Genomic DNA, 25098 nt, shown 5'->3' on the forward strand with positions numbered 1-25098 from the left:
TTCTTTGTTGCTTTGAATTATTTACAACATGGTTGCTTAGAGAATTCGACGCTAAAGAGCAATCTTCGTTGAAATGGCGGGTTTTTAAACTTCTTGAACGTACAAAACTACGAATTGATCTGCTTTACAGATGCCGTCGCATTGAAAATGTTTTCTTTGACAGATATTGAGCCTGGACCAACCGATATCGGCGAAATTCTTGTGAAGGTAAGGAGTGCGTGTGGACCAGTGTGGATAAAGTCGCTGACTTCTGTTTATGACTTTGAACTTTTTGGTTAGGTTTGGGTCGTTAACTTCCCTACAAGTGAATTTCTTGCAGCTTGTAGGGACTTTTAAAGGAATTACATAACCATAGGAGGTAACTTGATCTCAATAAATGATTTTTAACGTGCGTTTCAAGTCGACGAGAGAGCCATCATTTAGTCCAAGATGTTCTGCAGTTGTTTCACATTTTGATTAAAATACGTTTTGAGCAAAGTGAATTTAACAGGAGAAAGGAATTCATGCCAAAGTCTAACACGGTTGCATAAAATTGTAAAATCTCCATGGTCATAGCTACATTTTACATGAAAAGCAAAAGAAACTGATGATAAAAACAGCTGCTGGCCTCTATTGTACAACGCGAACCAACATTTGTTTATGTGCGGCACCGTTCCTACTCTGCAAACTCGCTAGCGGCATTTTTGTGTTCGAACACATTGGAAGTGCAATATTGTTAATTTAATTATTACTTAACAGTGCTAATTAATTTGAAGTGAAATATTCTTAAGACTGATATACATGTATAGTTTATCGGCCGACACTCACTTGAGTGTTGTTGGATAATATATATGTTGTAGTTTAAAATGTATTTTAGGTCAGAATGATTTCCTTTTAGATTGACTTCTTTCAACCTAGGAGTATTTCTCAGACCATTTTTGTTTTTGGGTTGGGGGGGGGGGGGGTTCTTAGAAAGAATGACATGCACACCATCCCCTCCTCCCTCAGTTTCTTACCCAGGATTCCATATCAAACCCCCTAACCTTACCCCTGAGATTTTTATTTTGTACTCACCTAGATTTGAACACCTTTTCTCTGACTTTGTAGTCCACCTTCATCTCCACTAGGCCATGCAAGCAATCATTGCAAACTAGCTCATATATGTTACTCCAATAAGTTATTGCTCCCAGACTCATCCCTCCGGTCTTTGAAACCTTTCTCTTGCCCCTTAACCAGACCCATGCTGCTTTTTGAAACTCTTTGTCTTCCCACCCCTTGCTGTAATGTCCTCTTCCCTATATACCCAAGATACACAATACTTTGTTTGGTATGCACAAGTAGAATACAGTGTTAAAACTCTATTAAGTGGACCCCATATGGACATCCTCTATTACACTGTAAGTGGGCACCAGCTTGAGTCCCTAAATTTTCTTCCCACATTTACTGTAAAAGAAACCTACATCCAGCAGATATCTCTGTTAAGCAGATGCGGACACCAATATTAAGTCACTTTGTTGCACAAAACCTGCAAAATTATAGGCAGACACTTCAAGGGTTTTTTATCTCTAAAAGCTTAGCTCAGACTCCTTAAACATTGCTCAACGATGTTGTTTGACATGTAAAGCCAAGTAAATTATTCTAGATTGATGTATATTTGACTGACTGTACATTGTGCTATGAGCAGTCTTTGATCTTACACTTTGTTACAAAAGGGTTTATTTAATAATTGATTATTATTGCACAATATATTAGAACCTGTTTAGAGCAGACACCCTGTATTAAGCGGACACTACTGAGTGTCCCAAATGTGTCCACTTAATACAGATCTCACTGTACATTGCTTTCAGTGGTATGTTCAAATGCCTAACTGTGTTATAACTCTCTTTAAGGTTCAAGATGATTTGCGCCATCTTAAAGAACAAATTATTTCTCATGGGGTTACCACTGAGGTCATTGATCTTAGGACGCTGGAAAGTGCCATTGAAAGAACAGAACAAAGTGTTAGGGTCAGTAATTGATTTGAATGTAAATATAATTGCAGTTTATTTTCACTGCATAATTATGTGTTTATGCACAGTATTATAACCACTGAACTTCTATTTGTACATTTATGTACCCTAGGACAAAGCAGAACAAATCATCCACTCAACCAATAACAGTGTCCTGACTTTGCCGTCACTTGAGGGACCTGTGACTGGCTCAACTAAGAAAAAACAAGTTGCTAAAGGGTATGAATGTTGATTTGTGGCCAATGTTTCTGATTACACCACCAACTGGTATTTATACATGTATATAGTTGAACCTCCCATAAGTGACCACCCAAAATGTCAAGCCATGGTGGTCGCTTACAGGAGGACTAGTCACTTGAGACCATATTGGGTCAAAATTTTGCCTCATTAGCATATGGTACTGGAGAGACTTATCCTATGCATCAATGCCCATTTAAACCCATGTAATTTAAACCCATGTAATAACTTTTAGTAGCCACAAAAGTAGTTAAGTTTTCCAAAGTATATTTAATTAGAGTATCATGGCTTGCTTCTGATAAACTATGCACCTTTTATATTGTAATAAGGTGAATGGAACAAGTCTCAGGATAGTTACAAATTGAATGTTTAATGTTGTCTAAGCATTAGGAGGAACTGAGCATGAACTAATAATGATTGGATTGCTAGCTTTAAGTTTGACAACACCTTATTGTCCAATGTCCGCTCTGTTTATCTGTCAAGAGGTCGCCTTTGGGAGGTTAAAAACAAAAGAAAATTTCAAACTCTTAGCTCTAAAAGTGGTTGTGGTTACATACAGTGCACATGTACATGAGAGGTGGTTGCTTACAAGAGGTTCCAAATATAGTGATCTGACTTGAAAACTACAGTAGGCCGGCTTAGTGTACGTTATAAGAACAGAATAACACCCATGTTTTGTTGCACTGTCTGAGGCAGCAATCAAATTTTAGCTTGCAATCCTAAACATGTTACATATGCACATTTCATAAAGAAAGTTGTCCAGAACATACATTAAAAAGACATGCACGGTGAAAATAGAAATTGTGAGCTACTGTGTACAAAGAACCAAAGACCTCTTTAAACATAGTGAAATTTATCATCAGCCTTTTGTTTTGAATAATGGTAAATGATATTTTTTCCTTACAGGGATCACGGTTTAGTAGCATTCCAAAAAAGTGCTTCTGCACAAAAAGCCAGGTCAGTCGGTACACTGTATATCAATGATACAGCTACATGCACAAATTACTTATAACAACTCTTGTGACTGAAATACATAACTACGGTGACGTACCTGATATGGTTTACTTAATGATTTGAACAAGAAGAGTATCACTTTGTGAACATTAATCACCCACAACATAGTTTAGAAAAATGGGTATTGGCAATTTCTAGAGGCTAGACGTGTACTCTATCCTAAAAAAACAAGTACTCAGGTAAAAACAAATCTTATATGTAAGTTTCAATGTCATGGAAACTTTGGGAACTGAGATCCATATAATTTATAATGTAGGTAAAAATCAGCATTAATTTTTAAGAAAGGAGGGATGCATGGTCGGTCAAAGAGGGGGTAACTCATCAATCATGGGTCTAGACAGCAAATGGGAGCCCCATTTACTATAATTGTATTTCGTACATTTATAAAATGAAGAGGTAAATTGATGTCAATCTGTCAATTATAGTTTCAAGAGTCTCTTGGAGCCACTGGCAATTGCAAAGGAAGGGAATAAGCCAGGACCCAATGCTCCTGCACCAGGACAACAGGTAAATGTAGACTGTTTACAAGTCTAACATTTCTTATCAGAAAGTGTTTACATGTATCTTAGAACTGGGTGCGGCACCGTCTTGTTGATGTCACATGTGAAAAGCCATCTGGTCCCCTACACATCAATAAACTGGACTTCATTTCAGGCATGCAATTCTAAATATTCATATTTTTTTCAGTTAAATTACATGTAAACTCGCTAAGGGCAAGTTTTGAAAGTGATTATTACATGTAACTGACAGCATTGAATGGGTCCAGACAGGAAAATATTTGGCAGGTTAAGTGCAGAAGATCAAAAATGAACACTTACCAATATAATGTGCATGCTTGAACATGTATTAAATGATAATTGGTCAATAAAGTAAGTATAGGTGTAGTTACATGTACATGTAGCTTGGCTAGTAAGATATACTTATCACCCAGATGTAATGTAAACTGACATTACATGTATGCAATTAGGGCATGCACATAATAAATAATTCATCTGTTAGAACTTTATAATTTATTATTTGTTCTTTTAGGCTAGAGATCTCAGAAATTTAAAGATTCTTAGTAACCCAGCCCATCCAACAGCAAGGCACATCTTGAGTGAAAGATATGGTGTTGCTCTTCCACACATTGTGGACAAACACGAGCAAGCTGCACAGGTCTGGAAGTTGAACTGAGTAACGTACATGTAGTAATTTTCAGACCATTTCAGAATTTACTCTTTCGTGTGAGTCCTAACATGATTCAGAATCACCGAGGTTTGCCTGTAGCTAACTGGATTGAATCTTCTGAAATTAAAGCTTGGAAATATTATTAACAGTGTTCAAAACATACATGTACATGTATTTGAACTCTTTTAGTGTGTGATTTTGTGCTTTTTGCTCTTATACAATGTATATCCTGTAGTAATATCTCTTACCTTTGTTGAAGTAAAATTCAGTGGCTTTTACTTTTGTGTTTCAGGTTCCTGGTAAAGTTGTCATGGGTTCCACTATTGACCCACTAAGCACTCTGCCCAGAGCTAACAAAATAGACCCTTCAGTAAGTCATACAGCCATTTTCACTAGATTGAAAGTAATGTTAAAAGCACAAGTTTTCTTATTTACATTGCACACACGCGGACATTTAATAATCATGATGCCTCCTGTAATTTAAGCAATTGCCATCAATCTACATGTACAATCACTTGCAGAGTCCAGGAGATCACCAATTCCACATTCTTGACTGTAAAGAAAATTGTAGAGGTCTGCCAATTCAATAAATAAATACTAATAAAAAATATTAACGAGGGATTACCCAACTCGCCATGGTGGTTTTCATTAGGGCCCTTTCAGTCACAAAAATGTGTTAAATACAGTGTATACCCAAATGAAGACCAATACTTATTATTTTTTGTGGTGGGTCTGCTGCAGAAATATTTACTATCAATGTATAGAGCCCCTCTCCATGTGCTATCTGTTTTAGTAATAATATGCTAAAATTGAATGATTGTTCTTTTAGCGTACTCCTCCTCCAATAACAGAGGAAGATGCTCAGAAGGGAATTCTGAGCTTAATAGAGCGTGGACTCATACCAGTAAGAATGTGTGATTCTTCACTTATAGTGTAATGCTAACACCCCAGCTGCCCCATGAACATACATGTAGACCTGTAAGCAGAATGCTTTTCAACTTATTTTCATTATACATATACCGGTAGCTCATGAGAATGACTATGGTCATGGAAAACTTTTAGACGCTTGGAAGTGAAGTTTAATTTTATTGACTTTAACCCTAACCCTAAAATTGTATGAGGTCTGAAATGTTCCTAATTTTGTTATTTTATTAGCTGGCTTATTTTATTGTGTGAATTTCTCTTACAGCCAGCAGCTGAGCTTACACTTCAACCATCACCTGTCAAACATCACCAGGCTCCAGTAAGAAAATTTATTGAGCAATCTGCCCTGGTTATGATCTTAAAGATGATTTCCAGTCCGTACTGCGTACTCTCAAGAGTTTGTTTATGTTTTTTTGTTTTGTTTCATGCATGACGTCACAAAATGCGAACATTTTGCAACTACTTACATGAAGTAAATTCAAGGTTTCATGTCAACCACCATCATGGATGCTTCATGTTTCGTTTGTTCTCTTATCTCTTGATGAAACAACTTTGCAGCTGTAAAAATCAATGAAGCAGTTGGAAAAAGAATTTCAAAGGTAAGGTATGTGGTTCATAACGAATAACATCGATTCGCATTCTATTGATTTTTATGTTTATAAACAATATGGTTCTGAGACTGCACAGTACAGACTGGAAATCATCTTTAAATAAAGTAAATGACAATAATATCATTAATTGACTTTATTATATACACATGTACATACAGTGTGTATACATACTTATTAGTATGTAAAGTTAATTCCTACTCATGCATTGTACATACATGTGCAGTGCCAGAAAATTTCTTCTCTCACCCCAAGAAAGAAATTCCAAGGGGTAGGGAGATTTCATAAACCAAAGTGTTCAAAGAAAAGTATGAAGCATAACCGGGAGTATCTTGGCAGGTTGGGGGGGGGGGGGGTGGCGGTGGGGGGGAGGCTGTTAAAACTAAATAACCGCCAGGTATGGATATTTTCTGGAACAACACATTCATTTTTGCCATGATTGTTAACTTGCATACATGTATGTTTTCATCACTGTGCATTTTGTTTGTGCCAATTGCTGGTACTTGATGCAGACAAGTGTACATTGCAATTATATAAAGTGGAACACCGCCTTACAATCACCCCGTTAATACAGCCACTTTATTCTGGCCCACAGAAAAGCTCAGTCAGTCATTTTCTTATTTCAAGAACCCTTTTGATACGACCACCCTGTCAATACGGCCAGATTTTTGTGGCCTGTTAGTGACCGGATTAATAGGGTTCCATGCACTGTAACATTCTACATCAAATAGTGCAACAAATGTTTCCAAGTACTATTTAGGCAACTGGGAAACAGTCATGTAGTTTCAGATAAGCTTTGTAAGCTTGTGGACAAACATTCTGTGCTATCCTTGGTCATCAAATCTCACTTAAAAATTTATTTGGTTCTAGACCTCACAAGCATTATGTCGTTTCAATGTTAATTCTGATTGTTGCTTAATATTATTTAGCTCCATGATGCTGATCAGCAGTTCTCAAAATACACTGCTGCTCCTCCAAATGATGTTGTGGGTGGTAAGTTATTTTCAATGTCTTGTTCACCATATATATTTTAATTACACATGGAGTCCCTAAATTTTCTTCCCACATTTACTGTAAAATAACACTACATTCAGCAGACACCATTGTTAAGCGAAAGTGGACACCAATATTAAGCCATTTTGTTGCACAAAACCTGCAATAAGGGGACACTTCGAGGGCTTTTGACTTCCAGAAGCTCAGCTCAGACCCATTAACAATGTTCAGCGATGTTGTTTTAAAGCTAAGTAGATTATTCCAGCCTGGTGTCTGGGGGTTGGGGGGACTCCCATATAAAAAGGACAGGGGTTCTCATTATGCCTTGTAGAGGTTACAAATTGCAGTTTTGCTACCTCTTAGGGTGTTCAGCCTTAAAAGGTCAACAGCCAGAGCTTTTGCAGTACCTTTCAGGATATTTAGCCACAAAAAAATGACAGGAAATAATGTTTTAGAATTGGTTCATCTTAGGGGTGAAAAACATTCCAAGCCACACCAACAAGTCAGAACCTTGGTACCTCTTTAGGGGAACTTCTTTTCAAAATTTCAGACAAGCACCTCCGTCCTCTTTACATGGGAGTCTCCCCCCCCCCCCCCCCCCCGCGGGATTGATGTACTGACTGACTGGACACTGTGCTACATGAGCTGTCTTTGATCTTTCACTGTGTTACACTGTGTTACAAAAGGGTTAATAATTAACTATTATTGCTCAGTATATTAGAACCTGTTTAGAGCGGACACCCTGTATTACGTAGACACTAGAGGGGTCTATTTTCACAAGGTACACCATTTTATGAATGAATTAATGCTTCACTTTTTCTTTCAGTTGGAGGCTACAATCTATCAGTTATTAAGGTTTGTTAGCACAAGTTTATAATCACTCAGTTACTGCCTTCAGTAATCAATCAATAGTTGTTTGTGTAGCTTGTAAAGGTTATGCCTGAACATTCTTTTAGATATTTTGTAACCAGTTGACTAATTACTTGCCTGTTATTGTTGGGAAATAATTCATCTGCCTGCATGAAGTGTTTATTAGAAAAAGGTTACAGTGTACTCACAAGTAACAAATGATATACACTTTTATGGGTCAGATTGAAGGCAGTTTGGACACCAGAAAGACCTTGGAGAAAAATGCATATGCATTGGAAACATATGATTATCTTAGTGTCCCAGATCTAGGCTCCCATAATAGCTTGATTTACTGCTGACAGGTACAACTTTTGCAATTTTCCTTCAAGAAACCATGCACTGAGAACTTCAAATTATGCTGTAATTTAGGGGTAGACCATATATACATGTACATACATGTATGAGAATTAACTATATTGAAGTTTTTGTTTGTTTGTTTTGGGCACTTTTCACTATTTAGCTTGTGAGTTCCTCTACATGTATATGTATTTAATTACTAGGACCTATGAAATTTCTCAGGCGGAACCCTATCAAATGGCATATCATACAAGTTTAGTGTTGGGAGGTATTTTTGACATTTTACAGACAGACAATTGGTATTCCCAGTGGGATCGATTTTGAACATGTCACTTTGTTTGATAGATGGATCCTTCAGGAGTCCAGGCTGCACGCCAAACATCACTTGCAGAAAAGAAAAGAAGAATCAAATCTCCAACTCAGCAGGTTTCAGCTCCCAGCAGGGTATACATGTATTTCACTACTCTTTATTTTACTCTTTTACTCTTTACTCTTTATGTGGTTGTTGCATTTCATTGATATTCAATATGGTAATGCCAATTTTTGGACGAGTGTTAGTGCATGCCCCATTTTCTCACTTCCTGATGGCTTCCTGTTGTTAATTTTGTCAAATATTATTCTACAAAGTCCACAGTCAAACCACGAGTTTCCTACCGACTAGTACTGATTTTGTTTTTCTGAAATCATTCATGGCTGTTAATTAGAAACACTCACTCAGGCAATGATAGCCCCAAAGATTTTGTGTTAAACTTGTCACATTTTTCATGCAGGGCTGGACTCAGAACTCCAAGATGAAACCACTCCCAGTAAAAGCTATAGAAGGACCTGACACAGTAAGAGTACATTTTGCACTGGTGAACAGAGAGTTTTGTCTTTATACAAGTGGTGTACATATATGTGAAACAATTCACATATGAACTACAGATAGAGTGTAAAGAGAAGAAGAGGTTCCTGCAGTTGTATTAAAGCAGAGAAGCCCTACACCCATTGATGCTATGCAACACTACTGACTTTCTGTACAATATTTGTTTCTTTCTTTACAGTCATTTAACTGTAATGTTGTTGCATGTAAAGGGATTACTGTAAATATATTTTTGTTGTATAACACTGCATTATGAGCTTATATTTACAGGTTGAAAAGAGTTGGAAAAATTAGTGCCTTGTTTCTAATCTATGTCAACCTATCTTCTATTTACAAAAACATTAAGTTTTTGTTGATACTTACACTGTACATCTCATAAAAATACTGTGCAATAATTCTTGCATCAATAGCATTCTCTAAGCACACAGTCATGAGACACCAAATGAAAATCAAGTCTTCTTACATGTTGAATGATGGTTATTTTCAGAGAAAATGTTTTGTAAGATTTATGATTTCAGGGCTTGTAATGTAAGAAGAGCTTATTTACAGACGTTTATTTCATAAAGGTGAAAATGTGTTAGGCTTAGTTTAATTAATGACTACATCAATATACAATGTAAGTGTCTGAAGACAATTGTTCATGTAGATACCTTTTCAAAAGTTTTCTTTTTCATGCCTGTCAGATCCCTGTTCCAGCTTCCACTCCAGCAAATGAACTGAAAAGTGTGCACAAGTTTGTTATACAGAATGGCAAGACAAGAGTAACTTCTCAGGTACAGAGTCATCATTAGAGCAGGTCTCTATGTTCCGCACATTATCTGACATATTTTCTGGCAGGCCTCATGACTACATGTACCCTGTTCTGTTTTCTTTCTCTGGCCCCAAGCTGTACACCAATCTTCTCATTTCATCAACTTCTGCCAGGACTTACATGTACATTAATTGTACCTTTTTAGTTGTGCTATAGGACAATTCATTTGACAACCTGTACCGCAAAGTGGCTGACTTACAGCCGTCATAGTGATTGTGTAACTATTGCCAGCCTTACAATGTAGTAGTTCACATTCAAAGACAATCACATTACCAATAACACATTGTGTTGTTTAACTGTTCACTTCTAGGACTACTTAGATTTCAAGCAACACTACTGTCTGTCCTGGGGAAGGTGAGTGCACTCTGTTTCTAGGGAAACACAGCATTTATACTACTTGTGCTCTTGTTAAAGCGAGAAGAGAAAAAAATGAGTCTTCTTGGTGTATCAGTAAAGTAAAGTAGAGTAAAGTAAAGTAAAATCCTTTATTTAAAACACAATTATCGTTTAAGCACTACATGCTTGAGGGGTCGTGTATCTAATTAGTTATCTAATATTATTATCTAATTACCTACTGATAAAATGAATCAGTGTTAAGCTAATCAGTAATCTCTTTGATTCTGGGCTGTGATTGCAGGCTCGTACCTCCAACAGTCCTCAGAGGCAAGATTTACAGCAAAAATTCTGATTAGAACTGCTTTGTAGAGCTTTGTAGAAAGTTTGTCTGGGAAATAACTAATGTAGTATTTAATCAGTACGTGTAGCCCCACTAGGTTTTTCAGTCTGTGGTCGTTTCAGGTACATGCATAAATTAGGTGCAGGTTCACCAGAAATAGGATCCATAATGTGGTGTCATGGTTTTGCAACAGCGATTGTTTGATTGGAGAATAAAACTGAACTGAAGAAGACTGGTCCCTCTGGCTGGTCGCTGGCAACTTTTGGCTGGCGGCTTTTATTCTCCTTTGTGCGACTAGTGATAAGTCAAGTTTGTTCAGGGCATTGTAGTTTTCACATTTTCCTATGCATTCTTCCAGACAGTGTAACATTTCTGCCCACCCAGAGTTTTTTCAGTTTTTGCAGGGGAAATTTATCAATGTTGTTACCCTTGTACTATTTTATCATTATCTTCCAGTATCTTGACGTTAATTCTGAAACTGGAGGAGCTTCTCTCCAACTATTGTGTTCCAATTGCTTTCATTGATGGTGATAGGTAAGGAAAAGGTGTTGGAAATTTGTACAGAGTTTATAGCTTGTAGCTGGAATCGTATGCTAATTTTTGTCAATTCAATTTTCTTTCAGACTGGCTGATCTAGCATTAGTGTTTGAATTGGAACAAGAACCAACTCTTGAGGTCTGTAGATCATCTAGATTTGGTGGTCTAGCTTGTTTTCTTTTCACAATAGTCAGAGTGGAATATGTCGAAAGTTGGAAACGTGCCTTATAATGAAAGGGAAGAAGTGGTGTTCTTGTAAGAATACAATTAAGGAGGCAGCGTAGCCAAGTGGTTAGGAAGCCGGACTTGAAATCTGGAGGTCGCGGGTTCAAGTCCCACTCTGACCACTAAGCTGGAGTTGTTTCTCGGTAGACCCTAGTTCAACTCCTCGGTCATGCTTGTATGTAGCCAACTGGTCTACCTCCTGCCAGTGGGGAGTTTTTAACCATGTTATGTTCATTTACATTATTTGTTTCATCATTTGGTTTCATTGACCCTGAAAAGCCCCATTGGGGGAGTGGTCAAGTGAGATATTTGATATTTATTTTATTTTTTAATGCAGAGATATATAATAAAGTTAAATCTATTTTCAAGCACTGTAGAAAAAGACAGGATAAACCCAGTGAAGTAGCCTTTTTCACTGACGACTGAAAGAAGTGCGCAAACATATTCACACAAGCTACAAACGAACAACCAAGTAAAGAAAGGGCAAGTCACGGCATTTTTTTTTTCCATAGCATTTCCTGACCTGTATTCTAAATGCAGATGACGTAGAAAAGATTATTAAAACTCCTGGGAGGAGATACCTTGGTCCAAAAGGGACAGAAATGGCGGCTATCAAAATACAGGTAATTTCCATGACTTAGTTCAGTTCTTTAGTGCATTACAACAAGAGCCAAACAAACATAGACCTTGCATTTTAAACAACTTCTCACAGTTGTACTGGAAAAGTGTCACTATAGGTTAAGAGAAGTGCAACGAAATAGAATTGATATTATGGAGACTTTTAGCAACCATACAAGTGATGGGAAATAATTTTGCAGTTACATGTAGTAGTCTGAAAAATCTTTGAGTATGATTTTTAAGTGGAGCTTAGACAGGTTTGACGCACAGCAAACCTGTTGTGATAGGCTGTACAATGTAAAATACGATCGAAAACAAGAACACGCAGTTGTTCGTATCCACCGTCTTATGCTTTACTAATCTGTAACTTTTCAGTCCACGTGGCGAAGATACAAAGACCGTACAGCCTACCTGCAATACCGGAAAAGGAAATGGGCGGCAGGTTAGAAACGTTTTTTACATTCGCTACCGACTAGAAAACAACATCGTGAGTTAAGGGCTTTCCTGTTAACTTGTGAACTTACTCAGGACGAGGGTAGTTTGCAATCCTTGTAACGCCATGTTGTTTTAGGCTATAAGAGAACGGATGCGCTGTTTTGTCACTGTTGCTTGTGTCACAGTGATGAGTTACTAAGTTCTCCTTGCATTTTGAAAAAAATCATGGTAGCCTGTCATTAGAATCCAAAAGAACCTGTTCATATCAAGTAAAGTTTGCAATGCTATTGTCTGAACCATCATTTTATATCGTGTTTATAGGTGTCATCGCAATATCGTGGATTATGAGCTGTAAGTTATCCATGGTACGAAAGCAACTGAAGGAAACAAGAAAAATACAGCTAAAGCGATTTAAAATACGAGCAAAGGTACATTGTCTATTATTGGTCATTAATTTTGTGTAAAGCGTTAAGGGTTCCTCTTCAGTATTATGGTCAATGTTGTATACATGTTTTCTCTATATTTCACTTTTTTCACATCTGTGTTTGTAGGAGTTTAAAGAAAGCTGGCCTCGTATTAAGGATTCCAGGAGAGTTATCATTCATATACCGTCTTTAGGTGAGTGTTGTGGTTACTAAGTAACACTACACGGTGCTGTTATAGTGATCGGAACCAGCTAAAACAATCCGGGCCACTGCCTCAAGTCACTGTTACTGTCACATGATCACAATGTTTGTTTTGTTTTGAGTGGTACTAAAACGCTGTTCTGGCGTGCTTTACTGAAACCAGTCTTAAACCCACACACTAGTTTAATATTAGGGACTTCTGTACCTGACTGAGTCTGTTGCAGTTTCCACTCTAATTGTGGAAGCTGAATTGCAGAAACATTACTTGGTTTCGAATTTGTAATTCTACTGACCTGACGAGTCTGGTACATGATATGATATGAGCACTTATTGTTTATTTGGTGATTGTGTGTTGTTGTTTTGTAGGATATGCCCAGCATATTAGAGATGAATTAAGTGAAATAAACATTCTTCAAAATCTTCAGATGGCAAGATTATGTGACATAGCGGGTAAGAACGTCTGATACAATTCATACAATTATGCACCACTTATTGTATTCATGGAAATTTTGAATGTTTCCATATAGATCCCAAGGTTGATGTTATTTATGTTTGTCCCGTGGAACTGAATGACGAAGTGTACCAATATTACTCTAAACTTCTTGGAATGAAAGCGAGGAGGTCAGAAAAGAGTGAGACTGGAGGCGAGGAAGAAGATGACATTGAAAACCGCTACAAGATCATTGTACCGGACGCTGTCGATAGATTTCCGGTAAGTGAGAAGCGCTACGTTACATAATTATTTTTTTTTCCTTTCGTTGAACAGAGTTTGATTAAGCTTTGATCAACCTTGGAAAGAGAGGGAAATGAACAGAATAGTTGTAACGGCAAAATGTTTTCTGTCCAAGAGATTTCAATATTTTCCAGTGGTCTCTTATACTTACTATTATAATTATTATTACACGTGAACGACTGGCGTTGATATGGAGATCGGTTTAATTCAATATTATTACAACCTCTTCGAATCCGCTGTACATTCTAGCGAGTAATGTGATCATGACATTTAGACCTGAGTTTACATCGTGTTTTGACTATGTTTCTGTGCTTTCCTCTTTTCTACTTTTTGTTCTCTAAACTTCCACCTCCTTTACATTTCTAACTTCTCACTTTAAAGAGCTCTTTGTATTAATTTGCGTCTGATGCTTTGTTTTTTTGTATTTCTACCAGACTCACAATATGTGTCTTTCATCAATCTTGAAGTACAGTCCACGAACGGTGAAAAGGTACGATACTCCCCTTGAAATGGCAACATGAAAATATTAGACATAGACATACATAGACATGCTTTATTTAACGTGGACAAGTACACACTTAGCTGTTCGCTAGTTTCCAGGTGTTCCACGATTCAAATTAAGTAATGTGCAACATTGTAGGAGCTTAAAAAAAAAAGGTATTTACATCAAGCTAATTTAAAAATCACTAAAAAGAAAACCCCCAAAAAAACCGAGCTAAAAGCGATAAAATATAATCAAACTGTATTAAACATGAAAATCAGTTTGCCGAATCTTTTTCAAAAAGTCTTTTGAGCCTGCCATGGAACGAATATCACGAGGTAGCATATTCCAGTACTTTGCTGCTGCATAACGCCACGACTTAAGACCATATCTGGTAGTGTTCACTTTAGGTATGGAAAGATTAAAATTTCCGCGAAGATTGTACGCTGTTCTCTTCTCAGTTACAAGATTTTTGAAGCTGGATGGAGCCCTGCCTTGAATAATATTGTTCACAGTCAGTAACATGTCTTGAGTGCGACGATTTTCTAAGGTTGATGTTGATCCGATGCGCCTTAAGAGCGCTTCGTACGTCGGGATCTTGTCGCTGTACACAAATCTCAAGGCCCTCGCATTTGTTCTTTCCACAAATATTACCGACACATCATTGTAAATGCATTAGCTATACCAAGATATGACTTCACTAAAAACCTCTCAGGCTCCTTGATCCGGTATAATCCATGATATGATCAATATACACAGAGTCTGCGTATACCAATTTAGTCCTGGAAACAAGTATGAAGTAAACCCATAGGTTCCTACAGGTACATGTAGGTAACGTTTAAGGTGGAGGCTGCTTACTGTCATAGCTTTTTCGTGTTACTCTCAGTGATTGCACAATGTGAATAAACTCTTAATCATAAGAATCTGAATTCTCACCCTGTATTTCAAAGTTCTGTGGTGATCTAATTTTCATGTATGTTTCGCTCCAGAATAAAGAATTTAATCAAAGGCCGAGAGGCATACATAGTTCCCGGTGTCCTCCACAAAGATGATATCTACTTGGCTGATTTGCTCGGTAGGTAGTTTGTCATCTAGGATTAGTCTCTACAAAAATGATCATGGTTTCTAAGTAAAACTGAAAACGGCGAGTGCTTTAATTAGCGTTAACTTGCTCCGTGTTGCTGGCTGAAATGGCAAATCAAATACAGTAACTAAGTGCGCGTAGTATAGTTTAAGATGGTGACAGCCAACCCTTGTAATACCTAAATATGCTACATCATGACTTGTTGTCAGATATTCCAGTCTTGAGCCCTGAACCAGAAGTAGCGACGCTTTACTCCACCAAATCAGGTTCCAAGAGGATTTTCCTCAGCGCAAAGATTGAAATTCCACCGGGACACTTTGACATTTACAGTCTTCCGCAGGTAGGTACATCGAACCTATTGATGTAGCGACCTAGCACCTCTGGTGTTTACAGTCTCAGTCAAAGGCTGAGGCCTGGTAACCTTTGCTTTTCATATTCAGGCAATAGTATTATTTAGTTTCTATTTTTTATCGTTTGTCGTATGTAACAGAACTGCTTGTACAGTAAAAGAAAGCAGTAAAAGATCTTGATAAGCGATACATTGGGAAGCAGGGTTAGGGGAAGCAGGGTTAGGGTTAGGGTTAGTCTATTTAGGCTAAACATACAGGCTCTTAAATGAAGGTTTTACTTACTTACTTATCGAAGCAGTCCAACTTGGCGTCTGTCAAGCATCAAAATAGTTCTGCTACGTGATAACGTAAATGAGTCAAAATCTTGGAAAATGTTAAAGCAATAAAATATATTTTCCTGTTTTCAGCTTCACGAGAGTCTGGCTAAGCTGGTAACGGAAAATCTTCATGTCAAGCGATGGCTGTTTAAGATGGATAATGAATTCGATGGTAGAGGGACAGGTAGGTACTATATTGCCCAGATGGTGTTGCCTTGTAATTCAGTCTTCAAATTTTGTGGGTTTTTTTTTTGCAGCGTTCTGTGACGTGACGCCGTACTTGAAGTGCTACTCCTGGGCTGTGAAAGAGTGTCAGAGGTATGGAGAGAAATGGAACAAAAAATGGGCTCACGAGCCAACTCTGATTAGAGTGTCGGCAGAAGTCCCCGAGATTATGGCCCATCATGCTACTCCCGTTAATAGTGAGCTCTACCCAACGTGGGACAGATTTCTTCAAGATTTTCTCAAAAGAGGTCAGTGAATTGTCCAGTTAGGGGAAGTTCCATTCAAGTCAAACTCTAGCCTTTGACGCTTTTTGCACTGAAGGTTCTACAGATTTGTATGATTTGTTTATGATGTCACGTTGACGTGGTAACTCTCCGGTCTTCCCAAACCTGCTTGTGATATTTTGTGATTTTTAGATCATGTGTAAGCACGCAAAACTCGTTAACTCCTCGAGTTCCTCCTTGAGGAACAATAAATTGATGAGTTCATTCGTTTTTCCACGGTGGGAGTTTATAGTATTACAGGATACACTTACAGGTACGGTGTTTGTAGCAAAGATTTGAAAACTTCGAAAACAGTGCATTCCATGGTATAAGGTTACCATATGTATGTCTTGTTATCATATAGCCTGCTTGTAATTTTTGAGAGCTTTTGTATGTACATTTTCCACACTCCAGCCTTTTCTTTACTTCCTCGTAGATACAAATTTACTGAGTTTCTCTGGAAGAACCTCTCTTCTATTTCATTTGGTGCGCTAGGCCTGAATAAAAGTTTTTTTGTTCCTAATCCCTGTGTCACTGAGAGGAGCGGAGGGACATTGACAACACTATGATATAGAGTAAATCAGTAAAGTACAACTGAACTTTTTTTTTTTTTGTTTTCAGGAGGAGTAATCGAAGCCTGTCCTCCATCTGACAGTGTTACAGCTTTGAGTGTTGACGTTTTAATTGAACCGACTGGAGAAACAACTGTTTTGTCTATGGGAGATCAAGTAAGTTGAATGTTTGAACTTGCCTAGCGTCGCTGAACTAACTTTTTAGAAGGCAAGCGGAGTGTTTTTCATTCAATTACAAATTCCGGCAAAGCTGTTGAATTTCCGAAATGCGAACCATTCCATCGAAAATACCAGGATAAGAAGAAAACGTTACAAAAATATCCGGTGAGAAATTTCCGAATATTTGGGTGAACCTCTTGAGGCTGGATGTTTCATTCGTCACTGGAAATTTCCGGAAACTCAAGCCGAATTTTTGGTTGAATTAATGGAAAACACCTGCGGTTTTGTTACACCCATATCACTGATCATTTGACCAAATTCTCCACAGATTCACGCTGCCTCGCCTTTCAGATGCTGGGGTTTCTCTGTGCCCCAGACCTCCGTGGATCCGTCGGTATTGTGTAGGGCAACTGAAGCTGTGTCTGACGCCTGTAAACTGCGTGGAATTGTGGGATATTTTTCTATCGACTTCGTGACGTTTATTGATCCTAAATCGGTAGGTACATGTACACTAACTGTACTATCACCAACAACACAAAACAAACTTAACAAACCTAACAGTGGTAGCAACAACGATAACACCAGATAATATAACTGTGATGATTGTAGAATTGTTACCGTGATTAAATACAAGCGTATTAAATTTAAATTTACTTGCAAAAAGAATCAAGTGCACTAAAATAACATGTTATTCTAGATATTATTGAGCTAACGCGAGTTAGGTGTTTGTGGACCGAACCGAAGGTGAGGTCCATAAACGTGCAAGTTTATTCTTTCGACATTTCCCTACCAAAAATCAGGTTTCTCTACTGCGGCGTGCATGTTATTCACTAACGAAATTTTGAACAAACTATGACAGTAATATGAGCAATCAACTGATCCGTTCAATTTTCGTTTTGCTTTATTGACGGAGGAATTTCCATTGTATTTGTAACTATACTCCAATTTTAGGCACACGTATCATATTTTGTATACTGTGTAATACTCGACAGGTCTGTATAAATTTTATGCAGAATCCCTTAGTTCATCTTGAGTCTGTCCACGGTTTCTCTAAGTGTTTGTCTTTTTCAAGTCTCGTCTAATTGGGTTCAGAATTCTGCCACGTGTTCGTCTGGAGCCGTAATCCGCCTGCGGCTTAAACGAAGTGGTCAGTTTTTTCTTCTCAGCGAAACGAGTTGCGTCCAATGTTTTTAATACCGTTGGTTTCGAATAAGATATCTGTAAAAAAGGAGAATCAGTTTGATTGTGTGGATTTGCTAGGCTATGTTTGTTTTTCTGTACTAGTTTATCATTAGTGGTGCGCTGGTTAATTGTAGCATTGTTCATCATTATGGTCAGGTTATGGTGTCCTCCTCCTGACATCCTTCGTTGCCATAGTTCCCCGTAGCTAAATTTCCTTTCGGCTTTCCACCTCAGACGAGCAAGAAAATCTTCCGGTTCATCAAAACGCGGGTCCAACAAGTCCATTTTAAGCTCGTCTTGAAAGAACCTCCGCGCGATTTCTTTAACTTCTTCAGGATTCGTTAAATCGATAACTTCTGCTACATCAACTTGTCTCGCTCTGTTCACCCCTGGTGACGTTACTTTTCGTTGCCCAATTCCAAATGACCGTTGACTCAAAGGAATACAAGAGTTGCTGCGGCTGCCTCCGACATAAGCGGAGCCTTGACGTTTTGAACGCCACTGCTCAATTCGTGATTCAGAGAAACGTCTGATGGGTGGTTTAAATCCTGCCGCCGTTATTGCTCGTCGAGGAGTGCTGGGTTTGTTGTCATCGACGCTCTCTGCCTCGTGTATAGCTGAGTGCACCTTTGCTAGTCGGCCATTCTCTTCATCATCATCCTCGTTTATCATTAGAGCTTTACGAAAGTCTTGAATCTTGTCGTCGTTCTTTTCTTCGTAGATGGAGGGAAGGAACTTGTTCCTCGCTCGCGCCATGTCGGCCGACATACCAGGCGCAGAGCCGGTCTTGTTATTCGAGTTATTAAGAAATGCTGCCATTTGAACAGACAACAATTTGAAAACCTTCGCTGTGGTCCTGGATGAAAAGTATCTGTTAAAATGGCTGGTGCAATGAAACTTTTGTTTATTGCGCTGTGAAATAAAAAAAGATGCTCTATTCCCCAGAGGTTTGTTCCTTTATTAATAGTTGGTGTAATATCGTTAATTAAGATTTAGGAATAACAGAAAGTTCGCGATCATCAAGTCTCAATTGTTTTCTAGTAAAATAACGATAACAATTAAGTTTTCATTGTAATAGCTTTTCAATTTGAAGTGCGCAAAGTGCGCAAAAGCATGTATGTCCCTTTCATGAGAGTTGAACTGAAATTGTCCGTCATCCAAAAAGGAAAAGAATTTTTATATAAGAAAAACGTTTTATATTTGTACGACGTTTTGAAAAGCAATTCCAAACCGTTTTCGCGAGCGGTCTATTTTATTGGTCCGTTTTGGGCCTCTTAGGGACCCAGTCAGAATGTCCTTTTCATTGTGGACCTGTTTATCATGTAATAAAAATGGAATCACTCTGAATACTAACACACTGTTCAAACTTCGCGTTTCATTTGTGACTGATTGACTAATTTGAACTGAATCGAAGTGAAATGTTCGACGTTTGAGTCACGCGTCGAATTTAATAATAAAGTGTCTCGAGTCTACTCCAACTTTGCCTCTAGTGTATTTTAACGCGCCGTTAGTTCTAGATGAAAATAACAAAATGCATGTGAAGGGGGCTAAATACCAAAAATCGTTTCACATGAGTTTTAAGGCAACGTTTGACCTGGAATCGATGAATGGCTTTTGGGTTATTTTGTCATGTTTGAAATGCTGTTGACAATGGTCTGAACCAAGTTTTAATTCAGCGTTTTTCTAGTATTTCTACTGAAATGGAATGATTAAGCAATAGAGGACTTTGTCCGTGTTTACTTTACCTCATCTAAACACTCGGGGGGTTGGGAGAATTGGAGACGGGTATGCAAACCCGAGACTTAGTCGAAGGATTGCATAACTTTTGAGAATTCTCCCAACCCCCCGAAGTGTTTAGATGAGGCTATGTAAACAAGGAAAAAGTCCTCTGTTGCTTTTACAACACACACAACTGCGGGAGTGCTTACTCACCCTCTCACTCTCATCTGAACACACCTATTGACCAATGAGAGAGCGCACGTAGTATCTCAGTTATTTTATAATAGTTATAAATTTTGTCCTCGTTCCCGTATGGCTCACTCAGAAGAGGCCACAACAGTCGCTTGTAACATGTTGCTGCTTAATTTACTTTATGTTCAGCGAAAGTTGTTCTCCCCTCTGCCGTGAATAGCTCCGTGATCGTATGCTGAAAGGGTGTAGAAACTAAGTCAGTTGTGGAGAAACATTCCTCAGAACAAACCTCAAAATGTACGGGATTTTGTCCGGTAGCCTGCGAGAACACATGTTACTGATCCAGGCTATCGTCAGAGGACAAACGCCCACGAATGCTTCTTGAAAGTTGTTTGTTGGTATCAAACCAAGAAACACCTTGGTATACTGCGAGTACAAACATAATCGAGGGCAAGACAATTTATAACAAACACGCGCCACAAAATCCTTAGCATCCACTGAAGGAAAAAAATTTGTCATCTTAAGGGTCGTGTAAACTCATTTAACGTCTAAACCTGTCAGAACTTGCTACTGAATAGGACTAGGAAAATATGATGGTCTTTTTTGGGTTGAAATTCTCCTGCTAATAAAAATGATCTGTTTGCAAGATTTGTATTGGATGATTTGAGTGCTATATTTTGTTGTTGATCAGCTGGAACAGGTTGTGTGGGCAGTGGACCTAAAACTTAGGTACAGTGACAGTATGGCTATGACCAGACTTATGCTATATGTGTCTGGTGGAGAGTTTCAACCCGCTCTGTCAGCATTTGTGGTTCCAGTCAAAAAGAAGCGAGAGGAAAGCGGAAGACGACGGAGAAGAAAGACAGTGGAAGAGGATGAGGTGTGTTGTTATTCGCGCGAACCACACGTTAGTTTGTTTACGTGAACGTAGAACTGAATTGGTATAAGCTGTAATATCTATGTCTTTGGCAAGTATGAGAGGAGTAAGCTGGATGATGATCGAGTGTTGTTAAAAACCTCTTCATCTGGTGGTAATGTTTGTCGGCTCCATATGATCTGCCTATAACATGTTTCTATTGTATCTTAAGCAAAGGCAAGATGTTTCCGTTTGTCGCATTAACTTTTTAAACTTCTCAGTTTTACTATTTTACATAAATTGTAAGATACTTTCGTGTTTTATCTTAATCAACTTAAGATGAAAATTTTCAATATTACATCAAATACTCTATCGCCCAGATTGCTATTGATTTTCGCGACATGTTCTTACTAGATCAATTGTGAGCAGTGAAAATTGAGTCATCAGAGTTAAAGAAAAGTTTTGTCTCATCGATTTTTGTCAGCGCTGATTAAAGAAGTTGAGAATATGTGCGAGCGAGTTGACTTCGTCTGCCCGATCGCCTTACGGAATTTTGATGAAGTTTATACGCTGGCCTGACTCTCGTTCTAGTTTGATCTGATTAAGGTATTTTATTAGTTGGAGGTTCTTTATCTTATTTAGTTCAATTTGATGGTTTCCAGCCACCACCGAATCCTAACCGTTACGCTATTGTGAGCACCAGACTGCTGCACAGTAACCTGAGTGTGATTCATTACAGTGTGTTCTTTCAGATGTGTCGTGCACATGGGATTGGTTTTGACATGAAGGTAATCACGTGTTGCGCACGTGTTTCTTCTAGTTTCGATCACGTTTCATTTGCTATGCAGTATGCAGTGCAATGTTCTGTTTGTTTACGTACATTCAGATGGGATTTTGTTTTGTTTTGTTTTGTTTTTTTTTCGAAAAGTCCAGTTTCCAAATATTATGTCGATCAAGACTTCAAGCGATTCACCAGGAGAGGTTAAATCTGAAGATACGAAGAGTAGGCTCATCATCTGTTATTTGTAATCATTGTTTATTTCCAGGAAAAAGCTGGCACAATTTTTACTTTGGTGGACAGTTCGAAACGAGAGCATTTAGGAATGTTGTAAGTTGACCTATTTTTGACTATTTCTGTCTGTTAGGTACCATCAACCATCATTTAAAATGATACGGACAACCTACTGAAACATCTGACGACTTGTGTTGGTGTTAATTCATTGCCCATCAATACACGTCAAGGTTACTCAATTTCTCCAACCCTTTGGGACTTGCTCTTCACCTTAACGCTTCTATTTACAAACAAGGTCTGTTGCTTTTGTTTCAGTGTAATGAGTGATGACCTGCAAGGCTCTCTGTCCACATTTGCTCGTAACTTGTCAGTCATTCATCAGGAAATTTCAGCTCCTAACATGCAAGGGGAAAGTAACTTTCAGGTCAGTTAGCCTCAGCTACATTGTATCTCATCAATACAGTTGAACTGCCCCTCATTTAGAGTTTCTGGATCGGCTGTCAGCTGGAAAGAGTAAAACTCTGATGCCATAGAGAAATGGCCGATAGTTGAAGTTTGGATGTTAAAGATACGAGTATCGTTTTAGACACGGATTTGTTTGCTATACGTGTGTTGTGATTTACTTTAGTTTCTGCAAATCATTGATGAGCTAATTCATTCTTTTTTCAACTCTGTTCTTCAGGCCGCAATTGATGATATTGATTCCATCTTGGGAACGACGGAGGAAAACAAACAAAACCCGGCCACCCCTCCCACGAAATCTCCGCAGCTACACGCACCGCGCCCCAAAGAAATGCAGCGAATCCTCCAAGAACACCAACAACAAATGCATGCCATTGAAAAGGACAAGAAAGAAATGGAAGAAGAAAAGGAAAAGCAAAGACTTGCAGAAGAGCATAGAAGAACGAGTCAGGTGGAGGAGAGGATACAAACCGACAGCGCCCCTCCTCCCTCCCCCGCAGCTGCTATGTCGCCTGTTGGCTCAACAGGACTTCTTGAAGAGACACCGCTAGCTACCAGGCCCGCCTCTGTTGATAGTAGCGCCTCAAACGTGCAGGGCTCAAGTGGGGGAAATCATAAGACCACTAAACCAGAACATACATCCCCTGATGACAGCCTACTACAAACGAGCAACGAGAAAACGGACTTACCCCATCCTTCGCAAGAGGGTTTGGGGGACACTGCAACTCTTACTGGGTCACAGACGGAAGACCAGGCACAGAAATCATCTCCCCCTCGACTTGATGTCTCCCCCACGGATAATGATGGGAGGAGAGAAAGGCCATCATCCTTGATAAAAGAGCACAAAACTAGAACACCATCCCCCTAGGGAGGGTCGGAAAGGCAAGAGAGGATCATCTGTCAAAGATTAACTATGTACAGTTTGCTAATGTTTGTTCAAATAGTTCAAGAGATTTGTATTTATTCGTTCACGAAGTGCAAATTGTGAAATGATTATGACTGTCGAGATTATGACGGCACGTTTTGTGATTGGTTTTGAACTTTTAGCTTAAATTTTTGCCAACGTCCACTGAAAGCAAAAAAGTAGCAAATCAATAAAACAATGCCACCTGAATTTAACATTATTTGAGAACTATTGTATACAACTGAAGACAGTTTTGAATGTTATGTAAATTATTATTGTAAATAGACCTTAGGGTCAAGTGGTTTTCGCGTGGGTTTTGGAAAGTTTACTTTTTTAGACTGGAAATATTGGACAACTTTGGACGTGATTCCTTAAGCGAAACATTTTTTTAATATGTCCACAAATAAAATAATTAGATTCCTGACTTAGGGTGTATTTTTCTTTGATTTCTCATTTTCCCTTTGCTGTTTGCGTCGTTCATGGTTTAGTTGCAACAGGCCATCTACATCTACACAAAAAGGCAACTTTTCTTGCAAGTTGCCTCGCAAATTTTATTAGTCGTGAGATTCTCCCAGAAACCCTGCAAGACGTGTACATTTCTAGAGGTGTGACAGACACTTTAAAACTGTCTCAGACGACGATCGAATAGTATCCCATGATGCAATTTTCTACGTACGTGACGCAACATCGAAGTTATCATGGATTTCAGCGTGAAATAACGTGGTTTTCTCCGCGGTCTATTTCTTATTTTTATTGCAGTAAAAGGTTAGAAAAGTGCATTCTTTAAATCTTTGACGCGATTATAATGATTTGTAAGTGTTTAAGAGCGCCGCCTTATTATAGTATTCTTGTCGTTGATCGTGTTCTGTGACTATTCGCATCACAAAGTGCTCGTTGACCCGTAACAAGGTCGTGAATATTCGCTTTTCTTTGCACAGTATGTTGATGTCTTCGATTTTTGGGCATCACGCCACAAAATATAGACATAATAATGATTTTTGGCGAAGAAGTACCGAGAAGTACCCACATTTTTATGACCTTTCAAGCGATCGAAGTGGACTGAAATTTCGTAACATACCAGTGCAATTACCAGTGTTGCGTGTGTGAATGTCTGCTTCAAGTCTCTGTTCGTTTGGCGTTTTATTCCCGAGCTTGGTCATCTTTTAGAGTCAAAATGATTATTTTCGAAGGTGTTTTGGTTACTATTCTTTCCGAAACTGCAAAATGCTCAGCAGTGATAACTAGCCTTCATAACGGAGTGTTTAACTTCGTAAATTTCAATAGTTCAATGGAGCCGTAATCAAGAGATGTCATGCAGCAAACGGCACAACACGGAACAAGCCTGCTAAGAAGCGGACAAGAAATGTCAAAAGAAAAATCAGAAAACCCCTGAACTTCTCTTCGGAGAATGTACCTGCTGTAACTTATTCTTATCAGCACAGGGCTTCTTACCCCAGCGAATAATTCGTCCGTAGGCGAATTCACAACAACCACAGGAACGAGAGCTCTTGTTCGTTCGTCGATGCTTTCCACATAGCTTGTATGTATTTCTCGACAGACCAACGGAACACAAGTAAAACCCTTCACTGTAACGGCAAAATTCTCCTTTGAAACGCATTGAATATAAACTAACTAGGTACTCTTAAACGCAGAAGCCACG

The 25098-nt window shown here is 38.5% G+C and overlaps 2 protein-coding genes across 2 annotated transcripts; one reads left to right on the top strand and one right to left on the bottom strand.

Moving 5' to 3' along the window:
* Positions 1-5: 5 nt before the first annotated feature.
* On the top strand, positions 6-23862 carry LOC110063350 (IQ domain-containing protein H-like). Its single transcript, XM_020770324.2, is given in 36 exon segments — positions 6-207; positions 1869-1985; positions 2101-2207; positions 3132-3182; positions 3665-3746; positions 4269-4394; positions 4699-4776; positions 5236-5310; positions 5596-5649; positions 6868-6931; positions 7758-7786; positions 8483-8581; positions 8908-8970; positions 9683-9772; positions 10121-10164; positions 10943-11020; positions 11110-11161; positions 11761-11871; positions 12242-12308; positions 12623-12729; positions 12853-12919; positions 13294-13377; positions 13455-13639; positions 14095-14150; positions 15131-15216; positions 15435-15565; positions 15983-16076; positions 16150-16365; positions 17002-17108; positions 17440-17607; positions 20896-21084; positions 21723-21848; positions 22107-22168; positions 22388-22496; positions 22755-23396; positions 23398-23862. Coding segments are annotated over 36 exon segments (3924 nt in total). The 5' UTR covers positions 6-147; the 3' UTR covers positions 23446-23862.
* Positions 18016-19171, bottom strand: LOC110063351 (uncharacterized). Its single transcript, XM_020770325.2, has one exon. The coding sequence runs from the start codon at positions 19110-19112 to the stop codon at positions 18162-18164; it is 951 nt and encodes a 316-aa protein (XP_020625984.1). The 5' UTR covers positions 19113-19171; the 3' UTR covers positions 18016-18161.
* Positions 23863-25098: the final 1236 nt, after the last annotated feature.

This window comes from Orbicella faveolata, unplaced genomic scaffold (genome assembly GCF_042242905.1).
Source record: "Orbicella faveolata isolate gen_17 unplaced genomic scaffold, um_ofav_v1 contig_26, whole genome shotgun sequence".
In the NCBI taxonomy this organism is placed as follows: Eukaryota; Metazoa; Cnidaria; class Anthozoa; order Scleractinia; family Merulinidae; genus Orbicella; species Orbicella faveolata.